At 37.2% G+C, this 26,031-nt stretch overlaps 1 protein-coding gene and 1 long non-coding RNA gene across 3 annotated transcripts in view; one reads left to right on the top strand and one right to left on the bottom strand.

Annotated features, from left to right (window-relative positions):
• Positions 1-174: 174 nt before the first annotated feature.
• On the top strand, positions 175-4,603 carry LOC134146245 (uncharacterized). Of its 2 annotated transcripts, XR_009959806.1 has the most exons (4): positions 175-791; positions 1,233-1,381; positions 2,761-3,241; positions 3,344-4,603. It is a non-coding gene; the product is annotated as an uncharacterized LOC134146245 (long non-coding RNA). The 2 variants fall into 2 exon arrangements; XR_009959805.1 differs by lacking the exon at positions 175-791 and having other exon boundaries at positions 926-1,381.
• Positions 4,604-5,120: 517 nt separating this feature from the next.
• LOC134146198 (neural-cadherin-like) overlaps positions 5,121-26,031 on the bottom strand; it is a 48,956-nt gene continuing 28,045 nt past the window's right edge. Inside the window, 13 exon segments of the mRNA XM_062586468.1 lie at positions 5,121-5,230; positions 5,233-5,530; positions 8,689-8,843; positions 11,594-11,838; positions 12,838-13,018; positions 14,593-14,857; positions 15,670-15,836; positions 16,453-16,633; positions 17,651-17,774; positions 21,302-21,429; positions 22,033-22,160; positions 23,189-23,403; positions 24,832-25,109. Coding sequence (XP_062442452.1) covers positions 5,121-5,230; positions 5,233-5,530; positions 8,689-8,843; positions 11,594-11,838; positions 12,838-13,018; positions 14,593-14,857; positions 15,670-15,836; positions 16,453-16,633; positions 17,651-17,774; positions 21,302-21,429; positions 22,033-22,160; positions 23,189-23,403; positions 24,832-25,109 — 2,475 coding nt within the window.

Raw genomic sequence — 26,031 nt, forward strand, 5'->3', positions numbered from 1 at the left:
TCACTCACTCACTCACTCACTCACTCACTGTCACTTCTCCAGTGCCTGAGTACAATGTCTTTGCACGTGTAATGGCACTCTTAAGAGATTTTTTTTTTGGGGGGGGGGGAGGGGGTCAGCAATGTTAATTAGGAACAAACCCAAGCGTTCCATAAGATTATTAATTTAATTAATGGAATGTAATAAGAAGATGGTCTGGTGATAGAATGCTATGATGTGCCAGAGAACCATGTTTCTCAAAACCTTCTCATCCATCAAGAATCATCAGTAGGATAGTTTCAGCTATTTATTTAAATCCCCAAAGAATAGCCATGTTTTCCATCACTTCTATAATTAAGGAACTGCTTGAATTTCTCTTAATCCTGCTCCTTTTACTGCCATGGTTTGCCTTCTAAAGCTGCTGGTACTAGCCAGTAGGTCAGACTTAAGGACAAGCAGCTTTTGTATGGCTTGGCATATATATGAGTTTATATGCATCTATGTGTTTATATGAGTGTTATAGCTTGTAATTAGGGAAGAAATGGTACAGAGCAGCAACTTCAGGTTGGCTTCTAAACTACCTGTTTTGGAATGGTTTGGGCATGGTAAGAGGTAAGCTCAACCTGAACAACTCTATGCCTATATTAAGGAATGCAGTCCCCATGTGTCTTCTCCTCAGCAAGCTACAGATCCGGGTTCTAGCTTGCTTTTAAGCGCACCTGATGACCACGCAAGTACTTCATGGACAGATGGAGGAGCTTTAACTAAAGGGATGGAATGAAGACCTGGATCACAGTCATTCATCCAGTAAGGTGAGCAAGTTTTATTTTTCCAGACACTCAAGTAACTGGTTTAACTGCAAAGAACTTACAGCAAGACATCAATGATTCCTCTGTTGACTGTATTTTGTTACAAATCTCAATCTAGTATTCATGGTGCTAATGAATTAATACAAGGTAGGGAAGAAGAGAAAATTTACTTCTCTTTCTTAAAATAACTGACAGGCTTTTGAGATGTGTTAGTTTGTCCTGCCTGTCTAGCTTGAAGATCTTTTGACCAGCTACCTTCTGCACACATACATGTGTCCTGCTGCAGATAATGAGCATATGTACCTGTCAGCTTCTCGGCAACCAAAGCCCAGGCAGAGGGTTGCTTGCCGAATAAATCTATGGGTAATATGACTTGACTAACTGTTGAATATAAAGTAGTTGTTTTCCTTCACCTTAGAAAAATCTGCTGTCTATAAACTGCAGAAACTATGACCATACCATGTGCAAGCAAAACTGACATCTGAGACGAATCATGCTGGGCTATGGCCCCAGCCAGCTGCAACATTCTGCTTGGAAAACTGAGAAACAGTAACATCTCTTGTGAGAGCATAACTAAGAAGTTTTGAGTCCAGGTACCAATTCCAGGGGTGGGGAGGGGGAGATCTGTTGGTCTGCTGCTGCTGAAGCAACACTTGCAGGGTGATGCAACCCAGACCTGCAAACAGCAAGTCTGTTGTGGTATTTCTTCAGTCCTAGCTAGACAGTCCCTTGGCAAGCTTGTAGAATTGTTACCATTCATCTTCTGTGGCAGCAAAGATGCATGAGTTCAGCTGCTTAGTACAACCACTTATGAAGGTCTGAGGCCTGTCACCCAGAGCAGTGAGTTCCCAGTTACTGTACAAAGACTGTCTGGTTTTTTGCTTTGTCAAGGTTTCTTGCTAGTTGGCTTTAAGTTCTTGACATAATTGAGCTGGAAGTTGATGGTGCAGGAGATGCTACCTCTAGAAACAGAGGTCTTTGAGGAGTGGTAGCAGCACAAATGCAGACGAAAGCTCATGGAGTCACACTAAGCCACAGTGTGAAGTTCAAAGCTTACACATTTGTTATAGGAGTGCACCAGGTGGGCAGGTGACAGCCCAATTCCCTCTATAGATGTAATCCTTGGTATTCCGTTTTTCAGTCTTCCAGCTGAATGTGTTTAAGGCATTAAGAACGTGTGTTTTTCCACAAATGTCAGGCATCTACAGTCTGCTGCTATAGGAAAATAACTGGAGTTGCAGTTCTAACATTTTCTACTTTTAACTTCAGTTCTAAGTGGGTTTTCTTGTTTGTTTGTTTGTTTGTTTGTTTTTAATCCACCTCCACTGGCAGTGTCTTAGACCCTCTAGTGGAGAGGAGAACAACTGATTTTGGAACAGTGGAGCATACTGCTCTAAAAACAGGAACTGGATTTGCTTCTCTGTAAATGGAAAGAATACCTGGTTGATGAACTACTGCAGTTTTACTGGACAGGCTAGGAGGACGGAAATGATTTTGCATGGGCACATGACCACCCAGCACCATGGTCCACATACAGTGGCTTAAAGGACAGAGCAAGGCTGTCCTTTAATTACATCTTCCTGCAGTGAAGTGGCTTAGGCTGAATTCCACCGTGTGTCTGAATTCCCACACACGTCCTAAGGAGGATGCACACAAGTGTATTGTTAAGAAAGTAGAACACAGTTATTTCTATTATTGAGTGAACAGAGATGCAGAGTTGCAATTACTGAAGTCAGTGTGAATTCAAATTAGTATAAAGTGCAAGACAAAACATTTTTTTTCATAGACACAATTGTTCAACTGCCTTTCTCCACCCCCCCCCCCCAGCCCCGCACTGTCCCATCAGGTATACCAGCATAACTGCAATTGCTTCTGCTCTCTGCTTGGTGCTGCTCAGCTCGTGTTGATTAGAAGCTTCTAAACTAACCTGACAGACTGATTTTACCTATAGTTACCTATATTTTACCTATAGGTTTGAAACAGGAATAACAACCACCTAGAAGCAACTGCTGCTTTCCTTGGCTCATCTTCATCCAGAACAGCATGCCTGAGTTATGTGTGGAAGTGTCTGATCAAAGCCTTGCGAAGAATAATTCAAGAAAGTGTGCACTTCAGTCAACCTAAAATATATGCAAAGAGGACACATCACATACAGAAGGCTCATTTATTATTTATATGTTGCTGCAGATATGCATGGCAAATCAAAAGACAGTCCTTGCCCCAAGGAGCTTACAAACTGAATTAGACTAAAACCAACCAAAATGACAGCACATCCACATAGCAAGAGAGAGAAATAATGGATACAGACACAATTACTGCTCCCGGAGAAGGAATAGTGCATAATATTCATTTTTTTTATACCTTGGTTGTGGCTGCTATGATCAGGAAATACAGAATCCAACATACCTGACTTGTGAACATTAAAAGATATTCTAACTTATGTTTCCCTGCAGGTAAGTGTTACCAGTAAAATTATAAAATTATAGACTATTTACTATGTGTGAATTAAAATGGCTAGGCATGGGTAAAAACATATTTCTGTTTATCTTTTCCAGATGAAAAATATCGTAATACCTGGCTCATGTAACCATCTGTTGATTGTACACTCAAAACCTTCCAAAGAAAGAGTGTCACAAATGATCAGATGTGTGCAAGAACAAGATACTACATGTGCATTTGATTTGGGAAATGTGCAAATTAATCTAGCATATATATATGCCAGACCTTTGTAAGATGTTTGACATTCCCAAAATAGCTACTGATGCACCTGAAAGCAACGCAATAGTTGTGTCTTAGTTTTACAATACATCATAGTACAATGCATCATTTTATGCTTTGTTCTAATGAAAGAAGTATAAATCTTAGAACCTGTAGAATGTATTTATATTATCAAAAGCAAAAAAACAGCACAGAACATTCTTAATCAAGTTTTATATAGTCAAATGCAGCAGGAAGTGGTCTCAACTGAAGAAAAAAACCTCTCTGCTTCAAATACATTTTGTTTTTAAAAAAGATCTAGAATACTAGCTGGACAGCAAATGCACTGAAAAACAGACTGATGATAAACTTGGAATACAGCATTCAATCCTCTGTAACTGCTGTTTCTTCCCTGCTCCCAATTGTTTATGATTTTCTACCAAAAAGCCCTTGAGTGCTGCATTATTATGTGCTATCATATTGCTAAAAGAAATGTTTGTATTCTTATAGTTCATAGCTTTTGGAAAATTACCATTTTTGCATTAGCCTTTTAGCAGAGTTTCATTTATCTCAGGATTTTTAGTTTTAGAAGTCACAATGCTGAGTGAAATTATTTTTTGGAGACAGGAAAGATCTTAAGTCTTTTGACATTTTTACAACATCCAAGAGATCTTGGATTTTCTTCTTCACTGAAAATGATCAGTCTTTTTTATCAGGCATATGCATACATACCCCAGCCTCAGATCTCCCTAGCAAGGTTACATTTGTACTTGGTCAGTGCATCTCCAGCTTCTCAAATCCAGTTCTTAGTAACTGGAGTGAAATTCTATGAAAGAAGGTTTAGCAAAACAGTAACATGAGAAAAAGACTATAGATGCAAATTACCTGTCTCAGACTGGTCCTTCGTTTACAGTCAGTTTAGTAGCCCATTAGAAATGAGAAATTAAGATGAATTGTGGTGTTTGCTACTGAAGTTTTTAACTACTGACCTTTGGGTCTTTAATTTATTCTGAGAAAAGCATTTAGCTGCAAGCAGCTGACTTGATGTGTAATGTCTATGTTCAGCCTTCTCATTTGTACAACATAAAGGAGCTTCAATAAATTATAACCAAAGTTAATACCATCTATGCTGTTCCATTTCTTCATCTGGACCCATGGACCTTCCTAAGCACCCCAAGCACTGTGCCTACAAGCAGCTCCTGTAACTGAGGCTCAGTCAGGGAGGCAGGATGGATACAGTCCAAACAGCCTTTAGTTCCACATGAAAAAAGATTGTTTTTTTCTTCAAAAAAACACTAAAACTCCTAGAAAGCACTGAAAGAAGTACATAGAGCATGTTTTCAGCACCATGTTGGAGAGAGCCTCTATGCATAAGCTAAGCCCTTTATTATCTGAATGACAGGAACTTTTCTCAACTGTTGTATGTGAATGACTAAGTGCCTTTAGTAAGTTTGGCCCTTACTCTTTCCATTTAGTTTACATCTCAAGAAGTAAATATTCAAAATGCCCCACAGTTAGGTCTTATTAAATGTTTTAGTGCAAATTTGAAATAACTCTCAATTAAAAAAAATAAGTAGCAAGAGAATTAAAAAGTTAAGTCTTCATGCTTGCTTCCAACATAGTAGACCTGGTAATCTACACATCTTCGGCATCTCTATGTGAGTATAGTTCACCTAGTTTCTCAGACTTTGATCCCCACTCTTTAATGTCATCATAGATTGTATCTTCATCCAGTCCAGAGGAACACTGAGACTGCCAGCAATTGAGCCTTCTCCCTCACTGTAAAACACCTGCAGTGAATCAGCGAGTAAAGCCTGGGGCTGATGGTCAGCACCTCTAACAACATCCAACAAGTACCTACCAGAGTCTCCACTAGCAAGAGAGGTTCCTTCTATAGTTGCTGATGTTTTAATAAGCTCCTGCATGCTTGGGGACACTTCACTAAAGAAACTGTTCAGTTTTGCTGTTTTTCCTTTCTTCTTGTAGAAGCAGTAGTCTGGACTGGTTTGGATGGGCATCTGGAGCTCCCCCACGTTGTATGCATCCTGGAATGAGAAACCATTCATGTTAAATTAATATTCCCTGTAGGTCCCAAACTTTCAGGTTCTAATTGACAAAAAGAAGAAAATCTTGAGTCAGTCTGTTTGACCTTAACACCAGATCAAGGATTGGCTTGTTCAGCTAACTCTGCCTCCTACACTGAGTGCAAGGAAGCCGAAGACCACCCTTTAGGTGAGAATGGCTGATGAACATCCGTGCAGCCTGCATTACTACAGTTGGGTTCAATGTCAAATTTAATTTCTAATTTAATTTTGTAATTAGAAGCTAAATAAGAATGATCAAAATGCCCCAATTTTTGTTTTACAATCCAGATCTGAATATTTTTATTACACACTGATACTGAAAATAGCAACAAAGATGTGAGAGCGCAGTTCACAAATAGCAGTTTAGAACAAATAGTTCTGCAAATAGTTCAAACATCTACTGTAGTTTCTGTTAAAATTTGATCACTCTGTAGAACAGTTGCTAGTTATCTTCCGTGGAAGTGGAATAATTGCAAAAGCCAAATAACCACCTACCACAAAAATTGTTTTCCCTCTCCTTGTGAAAAAGATAGTTAACAGTATCTGCTAATTGTTCTGTAGTTCCTGAAATGCAACTTCAGTCACTAAAGCTACCAGTACAGTACACATTAATTGCATTAACTGATCACAACCTTGAAGTTAGCTGAGAAAACAATTTTATCCTATAGTGTCCTCTGTGTCCTGCAGTCCAACAGTTGTGTCTCTGCATATATAGACAGAAAAAAGAAAAATGTTGACAGACTGTGTGAGACAGAATTCATTACAGCAAAAATTAATTATCTGCATTGCTTATGCTACTCATCTCAATAGCAGCCATCAATGGCAGAGCTGTCAGTCAGCACCTTTAAAAAGGTTACGTTTATGTTCTTACATGCTGAATTGTGCGCAACCATTTTACAAGAGTTTAGCCTAGCTAATCTTGGTGAGCCCTTCACTACATTTCAATCAGACAGAACTGTTTAAAAAAATAAATAAAACAACTGCAATGGCAATCAAGAAGCCATGTTAGTGACAAGACTAGACTTTGGGACAAGACTGTAACACAGAATAGCTGCTTACTTCCATTCACCCAGAGACAAAATGCTATTAGTGATGGACAATGCGAGACCTACAGAGCATATATATATCTCAGGCATGCCCTAAGTCTAAACTATTATGTATGATCCCATTCTGAATATTTTGTTATCTTGGCTCCCAGGATAATCAATAAAAGGTAGCAGCTTTTAAGTTGTACCAAATTTAAATGGGAGTTTATCCAAGTAAAGATCTAAGGATCACCTCTTCAGTGAACTCGGCGATATTAATCATCCTTCACTATTACTAGTTGCTCATTAAGATGACACAATGTTTCTTCTGATCATATACCATCATTAGTTGGCAGGGTACAAACCCAAGACTGTCCTTGCCTTTGGCTTCAAAGCTTGCTTTTAACACAACTAAGCACCAAACAATGTTAAGTAAATACTCAGCAATGCACTAATCTGCTACAGTTTTTATGACATCCTAATTTTCTGAGGCATATTTCTATTTCAGACACAACATCTTCTTAGTCTCTTTTCCCAGTAGTTGTGCCCTCAGCTAACACTCCAACAACAAGGCTCTCTCTTGTCTAACTATGTTTGTGATCTTTTTGATAAAATAATTTAAGAATGTGCTTACAGTTTTGTAACTCTGGGCACTTTGTTTTTTTAAAAATCTGGACAAACAATTAGGCATTAAAAAAATACTGGAAAGTTATAGCTGTAATCCCAGCAATTATAAAAATCTGAATAATTTAGGAGCAGTGTACAGAACCTATAGAGGCTTCACTCAAACCAACATTTCTTCAAGACTGTGTAATAGCCTCAGATTAAGATCATTAAGTCATTGGTTCATTTGATTCTACTACTTAACATAAGGATGTTATTTTAAGGAAGTCTCTCGAAAAGTAACTAAACAGGTCCTACAGAAACTGTGGATTTCTGTAGACCTTCTGGGAGTATATCCAGAAAGAACTGCGGATGCAGTTAATCTTATTAAAAATAAAATGATATAATGCATGTAGCTGTTTTTACATAACTTGGAAAATGTTGCATTTAATATGTTCACAGTAATTCATCATGGAATTAAGGATATCTTACAAGCAGATATGTATTTCCTCAGGTGGCCTTATAAAACACTCTAAATATAACTACAAATTTTTGAAGATGCTTGGAATTTTGGGACACATCATATTCACTTTGATTTTTAAGATCACTGTTTCTCTGATCCATCCGACAATTATTAGCTCTGCGCCTTTTGATCTATTTTAAAGAAGCAATGAAGCTCCTTTTTCTAACATAGCAAACATCTACAGATCAGCAAATAATCCATTTACATTATTCACTGTTTTAGAATATCTGCAGTTTTCTACCAAAGTTCTGGCTTATACTGCCACGTAGAAATCCATTAGAACAACTAGTAGAAGTGTTAACATTATCTGTTTTGGGCTGTCTGATATGCTTTAAGTATAACAGCAAGGTGTATTCCCTACTATACTCCTGTCCAAAACATACAAAAGCAGAAAGGTTCTTCCTCCTTCCTCTCACCCCCAAAAGTGGTTAAAAGCTTAAGTGGTACAAATGTAGTACCAGAATTTCTTAACAAGTAAAGTCTGAATAACTTTAAGACCTTCTCAGGGCAGCAAGTCTGATATTTGGAATAGCAGACAACGTGCCGTTACGAACGGTCTCCAAAAGGAAGAGTCCATAAGGAGCAGTTCGTGCAAGGTTCTTTTAAACCCTCACTGCTACCACAGTAATTGCCAAGGAGAACAGCAGCATCTCCTGAGTCATGAAACCAAGAAGGGATCAGCTGTTAGCTCTTCACTGCTAAACTCATTCTAAAAGCATTTTTAATCATGGACATAGGATCACTTCCTTTAAGACAAACTAAAAATTGATAAGCACTTAACTCTGTTTAAAATATATGCACATTTGTGTACATACCTTTGCAAAGAATTCATCTATTGACTGCAATAATGAACTACTACAACTAAGGCTAAGGTCCTCAAATCATGAAGAACAAAATAGTATGTGTTTTTATTAGCATGGTGAGGCACCAACCCACTTATTATTGTAATGTAACAGAGTGAGTCTTACTTGGTCTTGTTCCCCACCCCCTTCTTCACTGTAGTTGAGGATATTTTCTCTGATGTCTTCCAAATCCTCATGATGTGCAGGTACATGGTAAACTCCTACATTCAGATCTTTGTGACTCTTCCAGCAAGCCCACAGGAACGCAGCACTAAGTAGAACTGTATAAACACATAAGAGCAAAACCAAGAATCATTCAGAAACAAATAAAATATACCCAAAAGTACTGCAATATGGCTAAGACAACAGCTGTTCTACATGAGTACTGCAGTACTGGTTTGCAGTTTGAATTAGTAACCTGCAGTTTTGTGTTCCACAGTAAATGTTTGATTTGTGCTCAGTCACATAAGCTAGGAATAACTTCAGCAAAGTGAAGCTGATGCAATTTCATTCAAGCTATAAAGAAAGCAGAACTACATCCTCAAGAAATCAAGCCAATGAGATTATTTGCAGCTGTAGCACAGCTGCATTTGTAGTTGCAGATGCTCTTGATTTGAGCATTACTTCCATTAAACATCAACGTAGTTACAATAATTATCAAAGACAGAAGAAAAGGCCTTTAAAAAAATACCTTCAAATTGTTATAAGCATAACAATTACTGAAGAACTGAATGACACAAGTGTTCAGAGACCTGCTTACTATATTGACTTTTTTAAAAAAAACACAAAGGTGTTGCACATAAATAATGAGTTGAAAGGAACATGCAATTATATAAATAACAGAAATGAAGTATAAGACGACATAACACAAAAGAGAAAATTACTGCTTTATACATATTAGAAAAAAATTCAGGCACATATTTTGCCTTAGCATCCATGAATTTAAACATTTTCCTTAAATGCTTAGGTGCCTTTACACACTGACAGTTATAAATCTTCAGCAATATTGGATATTGAACACTATGTAAATACAAACCTGTGTACGAGTGTGCTACCAACTCTATAGAGATACATAAAAGCTCACAGTTAGACCCCAAACCACTGGGTACAATAAACTAATGTTGCAGTGACCTTATGTTACAGGTGCAGTGATCTAATGTTACAAAGACCTTATGGAATATCTACACACCAGAATGCAGTTCTGTTCAGCAGTATCTAGATGAGCTTGGAACTAAAGCTTGCGTATAGTGCGATCTACGCCCTGCACTGTGCTGGGTAGCTATGCCCTTCAAGCCAAACCAATCCAGTTCTGAAATCTTTTTTTTCCCCCTCCTCCTCCAAATCTACAAAAACATGACACAAGGATTTTCCCACATGTTGTAACATGTTTGGCAAATTCCACCTGAGCTGATTTTGACATACTCAGTAAGTCTTTTAACTAAGTCTTAGCACAGCCTCGGTTCCAGGGACAAAAGCTTGTTCTCAGTAACAAGACTGTAAATCAGAAATACCCCCACTGAAGAAAGTATGTCTCTTCCATACAGATAACACCCTATTCTCTTCTCAGCCCCAAATTTATGATCTTGAGTTATAAAACGTGACTGTCATTAAAAGTATTCTTATGAAGTATATTGTTTCTTTGGTCCACAGCATGAGTGTTAGGGCAGCTGCAAGCTTCAAAGTATCACTCCATCTTTAACTGAAAAAAAATGAACTGAAGTCTTCTCCAGGCAGGAAGGGTTGGCGGAAGGTTCATGAAGCCACACAAAGTGCAAAACGGTTCCCCATTTGAGTTTAGAAGATAGATATCAGAAAAGTAGCTTTTTTCTAATCTATTGTAAACTTATACATTTATAGTTAAAATTGCATGTATTAATCACTTTAGAAATGTATTATCACTCTTTGGAAGCTATGCAAGAGAAAAGGCATTTTAAGTCTTAAGAATAATAATTTTATTTTAAATTCTCCTAATAAAACCTCAAGTTGCTTGATAATACCATAGTTACCTCATCTATTAAAATTTCCAACAATGCATACTATTTGGCTAAAATCAACCATTTCTAACCCTTAATTTAAACCTGAAACATTAGCAGGATTATTAGGTATTTTTTTTTCATTCAGTCAAATGCAAGTAACAACACAATTCACCACAAAACTACTATGAAACAGCAAAAATAATAATAGTAATGATCTTCTCTTAGTTTTAAGTAACTGATTCCAAAGGCTGCAAAATCAGTTAGCTTCCCACTTTATTTGCTGTTCATATTTGCATGGCAAACATAATACATAGGGCAAAGTGATGTTTTTTTCAGATAGCCACAGATTCAAAAATAGTCAACAAATTCAAAATAGTCCACAATGACCATTGACTACAAAATCTGAAGTGATTTATAAAGTTCTTTAAAAACCATGGGAAAACTTTTATGTCCTTACTCAGGTAAGCTTTCATGGATTATGTTAAACAACAGGACTAAAAGATGTGATCTTGCCTCTCTAGCGAGATTCTTCTTCATAGAGTGACCTTACTGAAGCCTGAAAGTGATGGAAGAAGCCAAAAGCAGCTGTTAGGAGCTGTGACAAAGTTGGTAAGATGCAAGAGACTGCTTCTCTCTGACCAAACGTATTCCTATCAGACAGTGCATTTCTCCTAGACTGAAAAAATTTGTTTCAGGATCAGTAGTATTTTAAACAGTGCTTAACTGCTGGTAATTTCTTTTCCTCCTGTTCAACTGGATTTGCTTCCAGTTATGCATCTGAACAGTTTATTAGCAATGAAGTGAAAACATGGAGAAAACAAAACTGCAAAGACTTTCCACAACTGATGAATGTTGATTCACTTAGCAATATCTGCAAACAGGGATGAGAAGTGAGCTGATGAAGCAGACAGAGACCATAGCAAAAAAGTGAAGGAAGAGTTGTACCTCCATTAAAAAACTGATTTTTCAGCAGAAAGATGACACGATGAATATTCAGGACAAGATGGACAAATTAATTCACCAAAGGTAATACAAGATGTAGTTGCCATAACTACCTAACAGTGCCAAAAAACAAATGCAGATGGCAAACATGGAACTAAAGCTCAGGCCTGCATCCTTGTGGAAGATCGCCAGCGTGATTTCACAGTTCCGTCCCGTATAGCCATCAGGACAGTCACACTGGAACTTGGTTGGCGACTGTGAGACACAGGTACCATAGTTACAGGGCTTTTTAGCACATGCAGTATATACGCAGTGTCTACCAGTGGCATTCTCCATGATCATGTGTCCTAGAGGGCAACTGAAAAGACAAAATGAAATAAAACTTTTGAGAAAAGTAGGCATGAAAGACAGCATTTAAGACTTCAAACCAGCCTTTGATGGCATTCTCTATATAGAGTTACTGAAATATCTACTAGAAGTTACTTGGCTTGGAATAATTACAGGATTGTAGTCCTTTCTAAAGCAGTCATTCAATAAGAAGCTCCAGATCTTTAAGCCCTTACATCAAGGGCTTACAAAATTCAAGTAGTTCCAGTGGCTTCTGCAAGATGTAAAATATGTATGTAAAATAGCTGGATTAGGACCATGGTCTGCAGTCCTGCCTAGCTATGCTACATTTTTTGTTTCCATCAGAGTGAATTTCCTGCCAGTCAGATGTTTTCAGCATTTAGGGAAAAAAACTCACTAGAAAATTCTCTTTGTGTGGACAGGGTCAATTAGTAATGTTTTAAGGGTGTCTTCACTGCATAGCTAACTTGGATTATAACTGAAGTGTTGTCCTAACCTCAGCCCCAGCCACACACAAGAACTCTTAGCTTAATGATGTTGTCCTTCAACTTGAGTCGCCTATAAGAGAACAGAGGTCATAGCTTAAGATGGTTTAAGTCAAATACCAGTAAAAGAAAGCACATCTACATTGCACAGCACACGCTTCACAGAAGAGAGGTAGCCATGCTAGGGCTGCGCTCCACCTTTTCCTAGTTTTCAGTCTTTACAAACATTCTGGATTTGCTGCTATTCTTTAAACATTTTTCAGTTAAGACAGACAGCCAAAATCATTACAGAACCAAAGGAGATATGCTGATTTACATCAGCTAAGGGTAGTGCCTAAAAGAATAGTATTCCCTGAGTAACCTTGAGGCCAGTGTAGCTATGGAGACATCTAGCCCCATGTTTCATTGTAGTTCAGCTGGTTGACAAGATTGCCTGTGGTAGCCTTCATGTCACACACTCTGCATGCATCCACCTTTCCTCACCTGAGTCTGGAGGGGTTTGTGTTTTTATTTCCACCAATTACCTGCATTCATGCATCATCCACAAATCAACACAAATAAATTCCTGGTTACAAGGGTTATTCCTACAAGCCTCTGAAGAACAGCCTTCTTTCACTCCCTCGGCACTTAACACCAACACCGGCTCTTTCGTGCGAGTATCCATAGGCAACCTGTAGTTATTAAATCTGACATCCTTCATGCATCCTGAGGCAAGAAACAGAAAAATTCATTCAGCAAGAATGACTTGAAGCAGCCATAAGATTTGACATAACTTACATTTAAAGAGGAGGCTGCCAGGCTGCCAAAACTCAAATCTAGGACTGAATTTCACTAAACTTTCATAGTACTGTGCTTCAGTTTTTTGACTGAATGAGTTTTGATAAAGATTCTCAGCATTTTCAGCAAGAATCAAGTGCTGCTGCAGGCTACTATGTGCTTATGTTCAAGACAGCAGAACAGGTACCCTTTTACTATGTTTCCAAAAGTTGTGGAAAAATCTGTAATATTCTTCAATCTGTAACAGTATAGATGCATTTGGTTGGTTTTTAATTGTATTTTACAGCTTACCTTTAGAGAAGATCAAAGAAACAAACAAAAAACTGGATGAGACATCCTTGGGTTACCAATAGAAATGGGAGATTTTCTACTACTTTTGTATTATTCATGCAATAAATAAAAATTCAAAATATGGTCTCTAGTTCTCACCATAAGTTTCAGTTGTGCAATTACCTCTAGTGAAAAAATGTTTAACTTTTTTAAAAATAGTTAGGTTGTCATTCTCTTTAATGTGTGTGTGTGTGTGTGTGTGTGTGTGTGTGTGTGTGTGTGTGTGTATTTATTTATTTATTAAAAAAGATGCTTTTTTCTTAGCACTTGGTGTTATTTACTGGATTTTTTTTTTAAATCGGGTGTGAAAAATATTATCATCCTATTCTACATTGATTTATTAGAATCTGGTTAAAGACATGAAAGCCATGAGAGGAAGCTAATACACAGATACTAGGCATATTTAACAGAGTAATGGCGCATGTACCTTGTCAATACAGAAAATACGCTGCATACAATACAGTAATAATATTGCAATTTTAGGTAGAGGGTGAGCTTCTACCAGAGGACAGCATAAAGCTGTTTTGGATATCTTAGACTTCGGTTTCTCTAATGCCTCCTCTTGTAATAGTGTTGTGCTATTTCTCCAGGCTAAAACAGATCTGTTTTTTAACTGACATTGTGACTTTGTCCACTCAGTTGCTCAAAAATTTGAATCGTTAGCTCTACTTCAATAAACCATTTCTAACTTTAGTTAAAATTAGAATGCTTCAAGTGAGTGACTGTAAAATCCAATAATCCAAACTGCATGAAGGTAAATTTGTTGTGTGCTCTGCAATGCCCATATAAAATAGAAATGTTCCTTTCAGTGTAGGGGCAGTGCTGTTTGGTAAGAAAGGACAGCTGAAGAATGGACTGAATATGAACCAGTTCTACATACCTCCTGCAATAAGCCATCCACAGTCCATCTGGGAGAAGCTCATGGATCCTATATACATATCCTTTAAACAGTAGTGTGAACAGATTACTATCTTTGGTTGCACATAATTCCCTGCTGTACCTTCTTCCTGAGCAGAATAGTAGCTGTCCCTCTTGCAGTGTCTTGCAAAAGTTTCATTTAATTTGGGCTCTATATAAACAGGATGAACTTTTCACAGCATGCACATGTACTACCAGTAAATCTTCATTTTTATAGGTCCATATTCTGAACAGCGAGATCAAGAATTCCTCACCTTGAAAACTCTGGTTTTGATTGAATGGGTAGGTGTTTCCAAGGACCAAGCTGCTGGGGTCAATCACAATCTCTTTGTATATGCCTCCTGCTCTCAGGATTTCTCTCTTCCCACCTCCTTCATAAAGGCGAAGGGTAAATTCATTTTCAATTCTCTCCAGTGTAATATGATGCCATTCACCATTATCAATGTTGTAGGAGGGAAGGCTTACAGAATAGTCTCCATCACCCAGATTATATGAGACCATTAAGAACCCCTGAACCACCTTGTGAATAATTAACAGAGCAGTGAGGAGGGAAAAAAAAAAAAAAAAAAAAAAAAGAGTCATTACCTAATATTTTCTGTTGACTTTTCACATTATATACAAGTCTTGGTTCAAATAATAATAAACATTAAATAAACATTTCTTTAAATTCAGAGTATATTTACACTTCAAATACAAAAATGACTGTAATATACTGTAAAAATACCTCAGGTGCTACGGAAGTAGACAACCTAAATACTGGTAGCAGTGTACCAGTGGTAGCATGTAATTCATTCTAAGCAATTTTACCTGGCTTCTCTGATTGCCCAAAAGGTCTCTTAGACAAATTTATGGAATTCAAGTGGTTCAGAATCTGGTATATCACTTCTACATTGACAGTTCAAAACAATTTAGCTCAAGAAATGACCCATACAATCACATGTATAAGATGTAATTTTCAGAAGCCTACTTCATTAAAACTGCTACAGGCATCTTTCTCAGCAGGATCTGAACTATGTAGAATAAGCCATTCCTGAACTGAGTACCACAGCAGACAGACCATTCATCTAATTCTATATGGCAAACTGGATACTCCACTACAATGGGTAATAAATTCCTTTGAAGCCAACTGTATTCCATGGTTGTGCAATCAATGTCACAAGTGGAGAATCAGATCTGTAAGTGTAGATAAAAGAACTCTAATTCCAGGGATTTTGTGCCTGGCATAAGGGTTTGGTTTTATTTTCAGGTGTTAGTTTTATTTTTCACCTAGTTAAGCACTGGCTGGGACTGATTTAACTTTATGCTAATACTCTCTAGGATGTCTTACTCACCCGTAGGGTGATGTATTCATCCTTATTTCGAGAAGACATGCTCATGACGACGCTGTCAGGCTGCCGTGTCCTAATCATGGCTTCTAACAGTGTCCTACGGGCAGGCACACTGAAAGGAAGCTGATAGCGAATATGACTTCCAGGCCCAAACACGTATTCTTTGGCAACTAAAAGGAGAGGATAAAGACCTTTAAATCATTCTGCAGAGAGAGAAGTGTTATTATTTCCTTCATTCTCAAAATGAAATAGTTTAAAGTAAAAGCAATGACTGTAGTGCACCACGTGGACCCATAACACACAAGTTGTCTTTTGGGACATGTGCTTTTATGTCTTCCCACAACAACTCGATCACTCAATCACCATTTTGAATTCCAGCTGTATAGTTCTAATTCTGCACAGTAAGTACTGGCAGACATGCATTTAGGTTTTAGGTTATTTGATACTTCTGAAAGTGTAACAGAGCCTGTGCAACCTCCTGAAGCTGTGAAGAGAAAAAATGATTTGGTTCACTAATCATTTGTTAAAAGGTTTCCATTTAAACAGTTAATGCACAAACATCTTCAGTACTGAAGAAATGAGCTGATACCAAGCAAGCTACTTCTCAAAAGGGAATTAAAAACAAAACATTGTTTAAAATGTCCAGAAATTACACTGAAACATGGTCTTAACCAACTAAAACATTGGGAACCACCTCAGCAATCATGTCTTGCAAACATTTTAAGTTTTCTGTATTATAAAATGAACCAGCCTAATAATAATGCAACAGAAAAACAGAGACTTTACCTTTATCACACCGATGGCCATAGTAACCTGGCAAACAATGACAAGAAAATGAGCCCCAGCCTCCAAGACACCTCCCATGAACACCACAGGAGGATGACCCCATGGTCTCACAGCTCCCATCTGTAAGTATGCAGCCAGGGAAGCTATCCAGGGACTCTGCAGGAGACTGAAGGTCATATACCTTCAAGAGAAAAATCATATGACAGCAAAACATCATTTAAGAAACACACCTCATTCTTAAATAGTAATAGGTATACATCATAACAGCTTGTTCTTTATCTGTATTTCTCAAGACATTAACTTTGCTTTTTGACATTTAGATTTTAAGTTATTTTTATTAAAATTCAGTTTTAAATTATTAACTATCAAACCAATTTTGCCTTTGAATAAGCTCCACTGACTATGAAAGTAAAAAACCTCCAATATTTCATAACAAAGCAGACAGCTGGCATAGGTAAACAGTCATACAGTTGCCATTCAGAAGCTCCCTGAATGGGCAAAGAAGCATGAAAGACATATGCATGAAGCAGGGTATAAACAAAGAATAGGTTTTGGCTCACAAATACATCTTTCTGTAGGTGAGAAACAACTGTTCAAGGTAGTTATTCTAATTACAATAGAAACATCCAGCAGAATTTTCTTATACTATACATTAATACACATGGGCATGGAACAGGATTAATGGAAACAGTAATTATCTGTACCTAAACTATAGGCACAACATGCAGATCTACTAAAAAGTTTGGCTGCCTGAACATTATTAAAGTAAAATTGAAAATTTGGCTGCTATTGCAAGTTTCTTCCCTGCCAAAGAAACAAGATGACATGACATTTGAGCAAAACAGATACCAGCCAGCACAAGGCCCAGGGATGGAAGTACAATTAAAATGCTGCAGTGTGAAGCATTTTAGTGCAAATGCAAATGGTGGTGAATATCTTAATTTCTATGATTTCATAGTATTGCCAAGCAAATTGATTATAAAACAGTCTGTGGAGGTTTAATGCAAATTCCATGACAGAGGAGACTCAACAGCCCAATTCATTGACAGTAACAGAGGCTCTATAGCGCCCACTTTGTGCTATCAAGCCATTACTGATCAGAACCAAGATATAAACGTCATCAGAGAATGAATTTCAAATGCATACAAGCTTCCTAACAATTTTATACGAAAGCTTATTAATGTTACACTTCTCTTACCTGAGTATCCACGATGAAATTGCGCAAACAACCATAAAAATGTTTGTGCAGTAATTGCGGGTAGGAATATGGTAACGATTCTTTTACACCACCCAGTTGAAGAACATGGTTCACATTCAAATACCTTTGAAAATAATATGCATAATATTTTTTTAAAAAAAGCAGATTGTAAATTTACCTTCAAATATAGATACTATAGAATAGGAAAGATAAACAAATCTAGACTGCACTTCCAAAGAAAAGAAGCTTTCTAAAAGAACAAAAAAACCCACATTTTATCTGCTTCTTTCTCTGAAATAGTCTGTTATTTTGCAGAAACTCTGGCCCTTAAAATAAAGTTTTGTTTTGTTTTTTAATATACAGCTTTGAAGTCTATTGGGAGTTTAACAGTGTAGATTACTTGATTACAATTCAAGTCTGTGCATGTTTGAGTCAGGAACAGATAGTATTCTAGATACTGTGTGTTTGTCTGTGTGCACATTTATACTGTAAGAATAACACAGCCAGAACTATTTTGCACATGCTACTGGCCAGACACCTAAGGGCTGACTCAATGCAGTCTCAGCAGTTGTGCGAAGCCCTCCAGGTCATGAAAAGAGCGCACCAAAAAGGGAAAAATACAAAAATAAATGAAAATCAAAAAGCAGAAATAACTCGGACAAAAAAAAACTGTGAGAACTAAAGCAAACGGCTTAGAGAGATCACTGGGAGAAACTGCAGCACCTGGATCTGTGCACTATTCCTTTTAGACTGTGCAGAAGGGAACTCTACTAGTTCTGCTATTCCTTTCTTCTAATCTCCCTGAAAAACACTCCTTATTTACTCACCACTTTACACTCAGGTTTCTCTGGGGCTTGGTGTGTCTTTTTCCTCTACTTTGGGAGACTTCATTCCACAGTGGGATCTGAAGTTAGTATTAGATCTCTCTCACAAGTCAGCTTTTTGAACCTAACTTAACTTGCTTTCTTCCGTCTCCTTGAATACTGCACTCTCAGTAGCTAGCACTGCTGTCAGAATGACAGATATTCAAATTCCAATGACTGAACTGATGTTATTTGGAATAAGAGTGCATTTGACTTACTCAAGTGTCTACCCACAGCAATTTCTGAGTTTTAAATAAACCAGCAGATAAACTTAGGAAGATGACAATTTACATGGAATTTATCTGACTAAACATATGCCTTGTGGACATTAACAGCTACAAATGAGCTAGTAACCCTATGCTGATTTTACAGTGAATGGAGATCTATACCCATTATCACTGGAGTCTACAGAGCTGTTTGTCTTATCCTAAAGTAGAAATTTGAAGTTGTATGAATCACTCCTTAGAACTGCTTCCCCATTATTTAGAAAGACAGGCTAGTCCTACTTCCTCAGAGTTAGACACTTACAGTGAAGGCATCAAAAGCCAGGTGAGCTGTACCCTACCTTTTTTTTCTAGAATCTCGTTTTCTTTTCAAAATCTCATATTTCTGGAACAAAGTCATTCCTTCCAACAATCTTTATATTTCAAATTCAAGACACCAGAGACAACCATTTAGGAAGATGTTTTTGTCTTCAGTTTAGGAGAAGTGTGTCCAAGATAAAATATCTTGACAGACACCCCTACTGGATAGCAGGCTCCCAGGACTTGTTTTGAAATAGCTAACAAGGTAGTCAGGCACATTAACCCATTAGAGCTCAGTCAACTTCTGTGGCATCATTAAGGACTGCTCCCATTCAGAGATCTGTTGAGTTGTTATCTGCCACCCTACCCTCACACCTTCGTTAAACAGTATGCCATCACACACATGATACAACACAGGCAGAGAAGACTTGCAGTCCCCCTCTTCAACATGAAGGCCCTTCCTCAGAGAATAGGTTCAGTATCAGCTTAGAGTGCCCCCTCTCACCCCCAGAGTGAACATGCAAATGGAATGGCATTCAGAGGGAAAGAAATGTTATTTACCAATAGTTGGAAGTTCCTGGACATGTGTTGTAAATATGCATAGTCAAAAATCATCACCCATACTTAAGAGCATCTTTGTCTTTGGGAGGAGAGGGAGGATTTGGAAGGTGAAATAACTAAAAGTGGCATTACAATCTCCACAGATAATCCATTCCAGTGCTCAAGTATCTTTATCAGTACCAAGTTTTCCCTAAAATACAACCTGAACCTTCCGTGCTGTAGCTGAAGGCCAGCATTTTTTTTCCCATCTGTCAAAAACATCCCTTTTGTAGCTGCCTTTTTTTTTTTTTTTTTTATATATATACCTTAGGACTTGCTCGCTCTCTCCTCAGTCTTCCCTTCTTTTGGTTAAGTGACCTCAGTTCTTTCATTCTTGATAGGTCATTCTCAAGACAGCTGATTACAGTTGTTCTTCCATGGACTCACCCAGTTGGTCCACACCTATCCTGCACTGTGGTGCATGAAACCAAACTCAGAACTATAGTTGAGGCCTAACACTGCTAAACAAGTGTAACAATACTTTTGATTTCTTAAGGGTTTATATATGTTGAAGCATTACTGTACACTGCTTGCCTTTTTCACATTAACATGACACTGCTGACTCACTCACTTTGTCACTATCCTCCAGATCTTTTAATGGTACTTAGGCAGTTGTTCCTTCTCTGTATTTGTGAGGCTGGTTATTCCTGCCTACATGCAATACTTTGCCCATGCCTTAGTGGAAAAGTATACTATATTTTCAGGTTGTATTTTCAGGAGAAAATATGACCTCAATTTTCTCAAGAAACTGAATTTCCTGAGATTAATTCTAAGCTGTGCTCTCCAACATCCTGGTTGTTTCTCCCGGCTTGGTGTCATCAGCAAGTGTAACAAGCATAACCCAGTTCTTAATAAAAAGGATACTGATAGCCTTGCAGAATGCAACTCAAAACATCCTTTTGCTTTGACTGCAATAACTGGTTTCTAAACAAGGTTTTCCAACCACTTTTTTCAGTCTTAACTGAGGATAAGCCCCCAGCACAGGTGCAGAGAATTTACTGCACTTTGGCTGTATCACTTGGCTGGAAAATAAACATGGGTGGATTCTACAGCTCATAATGAGCCACAGCAGCTCATAACAAAGCCTATCAGCACCAGCCCACTTTAATTAGCAGCTTACACTAGACCATCAGGCTGTACAGGTACTTCTTGTACAGGTACAATTCTGCTATGAAGGCAGCAACCGTTTTAATCAACTGGAGATATTGTTATCTTAGTCTGCCTTAACACATTTGCCTAAATATGCCTGTAGAAGACCTCAGATTTATAAGAATGAGATAACAAGATTGCTGGAGCATCCAGAGTTATTCCCTTAAAAAGTCAACCGGTCTAATTTTGTGACCTTCTCAAGAGCAAGTTTACAGTCACTTAATAAATAAAATAAGAGCAAAGAAGTCCTGTGGATAAGAGATTATACATCTTACCCACAAGAGCTCCACTCTTGTGTTCTGCCACATAATGTTCTGCAGTTGTCATAGTCTCACAACACTACTTGGAGGAAGACTGGTTCCTTAAAATTTGTTTAGTACTTCAAGTCCAGGTCTTTGCCCAGAAAAGAGAAAAACAAATACTTCTAGTCATTAATAACTCTGCTTCAATTTAATAAAGAAAACATTCAAAAGCTTTAAATTAAGCTATTTTTCAGTGAATCTCCTTGCTGTTACCTTGCTCTTTGTGGAACAGACACAAAGACTTCACAGTTCGTACGATCTTCAGTAGATAGCCATCTGCCCACTCCTTCTATCTCTGAAGCAACAGCTGCACTGCAGTGATCCAAAGTGAATCGGATATCCTAAACCAAAACATAAGATTATTAAATTAATAATTTCAGTATAAATCAATGAACTTCTTAAATATGATACCATCTTTTTTCTTTTTACACAGAAAGTTTTTTTTTCTGTTCTGTTTTCCACCTTGCAACAAATAGCAAAGCCAAACAAGACCCATTTAACAAAAAAAAAAAAAAAAAAAAAAAAAAAGTAAAGGCACTTACCTCAGTATTTAATTTGTATTTCTGAGTATTTTAACCACATTCACAAAAGAGGTAACTGTATTAAATAATTCTCTTTTTGTGCATAGGCTTTCAGTGTTCAAATGTATCACTGAGTACGTAAACTATAGCTAACCCTATATGCACTTTCCTTATGTGCTCCAGATCTTTAAAAAAATCCCAAAACAAACAAAAACCCCTCTGATCCCAAAATATAACAGATTACAACATAGGTGGATTTAGAGCTGACATTGCAGTCTCCCCCAGATTTGTACTAGTCATTGAATCTAAGCAGGCACAGTTAGACTAATGCATACAACTGCCCAAGCTCAGTTTTCTACCCTTCAGTTTCTGCATGCGCAAGTAGTATGAATCAATATTCCTCTGTGGAAAATCAGAACTAACCTGACCACTGGTTCTGACTTCTAGCTGATGCCATTTTTTGTCTGTTACATTCAGGTGACTTGGTAACCGCAGCATCACTGAACCTGAGCCATGGCTCATCTTCAGCACAGGAATACCACTGGAGAGTTCTAATACAACAAGAAAAAGAAATCAAATCCACCTATAAGTATCTTTTCATTTTGGACATTTTAGCACAGCTAGTGAATGTACTAATTTAATGGTTATTAATAATCACGCAAAGAAGTGCTCAGTATAGAAATACTAGAATTATATTCTATGATCTCTATTATGTAGGAATATTCATTCAATATAGTATTGATTTTTGTATTTTAGATTATGCCGCTTCTTTGTCAAGGGTAAAGCACTAGAACTAACTCCTGATAAGCAATCTGTACCTTTATAACGCTCTAAAACAGAAGTAACGTATACAGATTTTACATCCTCCCTATTCATCCTACCTATATTCAAAAGCAACTGCAAAACAAAGCAAAAATGAAATTAATGATTAACAATATCCAACAACGTGATTTTTCAAATACTTAGGAAAATATAAAACAGCAACTATACTGTGCATTTTGTATACTAAATCACAAAAAATATGCAAAAGTTTTAAATATGCATCAACTTAGAGCAATATGTTCTATTTGCATATTAAGTCTTTCTACAATGGTGCATTGGGACTGCATTCATTCATCAAATCATTGCCCATTTAAAAAGAAAAGTGCAAAAATCCCCAAGACTCCAAATGGTTTAAGTGGATTTCTTTGCTCACCAAGCTAAATAAGAATGACATACAACTAAGACTGCATTAATCACGTAATGCCCATCTTCAAAGTACCTAAATTATTTTATAGCACTAGAGTTTTCCTAGTAGGATTCTTTTTCCTATATATAAATTTGGCTGCTTTGTTTTCACCTTGATTTCTACAGCTCTTTGATGGACTTAAATCAGGCAATAAGAATACAATACATCAAAGCAAAATGACATATTGGAGAATGTTTCAAAATACTTTCCAACATTTTCAACCCAGAAAATAAGTTTTCTCATAAATAATCTTGTAAGATAGAAAGAACTGACACTTTAACTACCACACTGTTCATATGAAACCCATTCCCAAGAGACACTGAATTTTCTCACATGCTTTTGTAAAAGTACCTATTGCAATGAAGTTTTCTGCACTCCCAGGTTCTGGATTTGATAAAGGACCACTATATAGTAAAAGACCATCTGGAACAGCAGTAATAAACTCGAGAGAGAGAGAGCTCTCAAAACACGGCCTGATGGGACGAAACCATGCATAACCATTTCCATGGAAACTGTGCTTAGTCTGTTGGCAATCAGGTCCATGAAATGAAGAAGGACAAAGACATCTGAAAGAGAGAGCACACACAAGAAAGACAAGATTCTCTCATATTCAGTTTTTCTTTGGTTCTACTAGCACTTAAATTTAAATCTAAAACCAGCACTTAAATCACACTAAACTGTAGAGAAACAATGTAGATTTTAGTTGGATTCCATGTATACAAGAGCGCATTAAATTATTAAAATATTTTTACGAGTACAAAGCATATTTATCCACCATGTTATTTCCTTCAAAAAAGTATTTTCTGAGATGACGTCATTGAGAGAGAATACTCAAAATCATACAACAAATGGAACAAAGAATTATTTTACTAAATAACATGGAACAGTAAACACTGCTTGGTCAATTTATTACAGAGAAAACCCAGGGAGGTAAATTGCCAGCTAGAATAAACCTGTACAATTTAGCTAAAGAAATACTGTTGTATATCAACTGACGCTAAAATAAAGCAAGCTTCCTATCTAATATTTTCTAACCTCCCTATACCCACGGTTTAAACTACATTTTGCTTTCTCCAGTTAGCATTGCTGCTATTGATATTCCCCTTTAGTATTACTGTTTTGGAAGAGGAAAACAAATAGTGCATATTTCCCATTCTTTTATACTGAATTAAGTGCTCCTGAAAGATAACAGATGTTAACAATGCAATGGTTATTTCAGAGCCTGGGAAATCCATACTGCTGCTTTTCCAAGTCTTACACTTCCCAAATCTTTTCCTGAACCACTGTAGTCCAGGGCTGGAAGAACAGTATGGTTCTTACCTCAAGTCAGCTCTCTTACCTCTCAGCTAACCCAACCAAAAAAACATTTGATTTATTTTGGTGAATGACATTACAAAGATACTGGTCGACCCAGTAGACAAAATCACCAACTTATTCAAATGAATAAGTGTCAGATAGTGACAATACTTTGCTATTATTTACTCAAGGTAGATATTAGCCATATCCAAAATAAAAGGCTCCCTATCCAGTTACCAACATCCTCAGCTACCCAATCTCATTTTTAAAAGATCTCACTGTAAATATTTCCAACTCCTGTAATGGTGACTTTGTTCAATGACATGATGAAACTATGAAAGAAGGTCTTCTTGGCAATGGATCTTTCATATACTACATGAAATCATTATAACCATGTATATACTAGGTAGTGGAAATCACAGAAAAAGAGAAAACTACAAAAACAGAAGGTATTTTCACGTGGATTCCCAGGTTTTAGTTCATACTCATGCACAATCCCCATTGACTTCAGGACTACAGCACTATCATTTGGCCCTTGACATTGTTGTCATTAAGTTTACGCTCCAGCACATCCGTGGGTTTTTTGCTTCTCCTTCAGTCAGAAGTGCATTCATTATTTTTCTAGACCTGAATCTTGCTAGCTACACTTGACATTTTAAAAACAAAAGAAAGGAAAGCTACAGCACAAGTTTCCTCACCTGTAACCATTTGAAGTGTCAATACACCTCCCACCATTGAGACAAGGACTTTGAGGGTAAGAGGCACAAGACTGATGAATTCGGTCCCTAGCTGGACAGGTGCAGACTGTGTTGATTGTGGTTGTTACAGAGACAAATGACACACTTCCAGTATCCATCACTGTTGGGATGTCACTCACTGTAAAGTAGTTTGTACAACCGTTGCCATTGCTACAATTTGCTCTCCTACATTCATCTACATCGATCTGTGAAATGTTCACTTGTAAAGCTGATTGGATCTAAGAGGAAATGCAGTTAAAAAAAAAAAAAAAAAAACACACACTAACGTTTTCCTACTGAGTGCTTTTATTTACTCCTTCATTTCTGAAAAACCTAAGCCATCTTAAACTTAATAGAATGCTTTAGATTCTTGAACGTTAGTTAGTAACATTCCTGACAAGCAAAGTGCAAGCACAATGACTTAACAAATCCAGGAAATATTTTTAAACACTTACAGTAGCAATATTTCCTAAAACTTAATCATTGACATGATTGATAGTGAATATGTTAAATCTGTACTGGCCTACTAACATTATTTCTAAGGATTGAGCTCTGATAGCAGTTATATTCCACCTTGTGAACTGTGTGGTCTAAGTCACACTTCTCTGCACTCTTTGATAGCAAAAGGCATTATTTGGCTCAAGCCAGAAAACAGGTTCTTCCTCCTTATTTACATCCAGATATTACTTCATAACTTCTCTGATTATTTGACGGTTCAAACACACCACATGCTGTATTCAGCGCCCAGACCTCAACACAAGAGGACACACTACATTCACAATCATGCAAGTCAAAAGTAAATCATGGGTAACAGAGATATACCAACATAAAACAAACAATGTGAGATCAGATTTAGACTCTCATTATTATTTATATATTTAATATATTTTTTCCAATGTAAAATGTATGACAAATTTTAACAAGCTTTGGAAAGACTAAAATACATAAATAGTAATGCTCTTTATTTTTTCACTCTATTTGTGCTTTCAGTTCAATCCACCACTCTTAGAACTTTAACCTCTATAATCAGTTGTCATGATGTCCTCCAATATCATAACATGTATTGAGAACCAAACTCCCAAAGGTATAAAAACATACTACATAACGACACGATGTAGCTTGCCAATGCAGTTCGGGGTCTACTATTCACATCTATAACCA

Source organism: Rhea pennata, chromosome 13, assembly GCF_028389875.1.
Source record: "Rhea pennata isolate bPtePen1 chromosome 13, bPtePen1.pri, whole genome shotgun sequence".
NCBI lineage: Eukaryota > Metazoa > Chordata > Aves > Rheiformes > Rheidae > Rhea > Rhea pennata.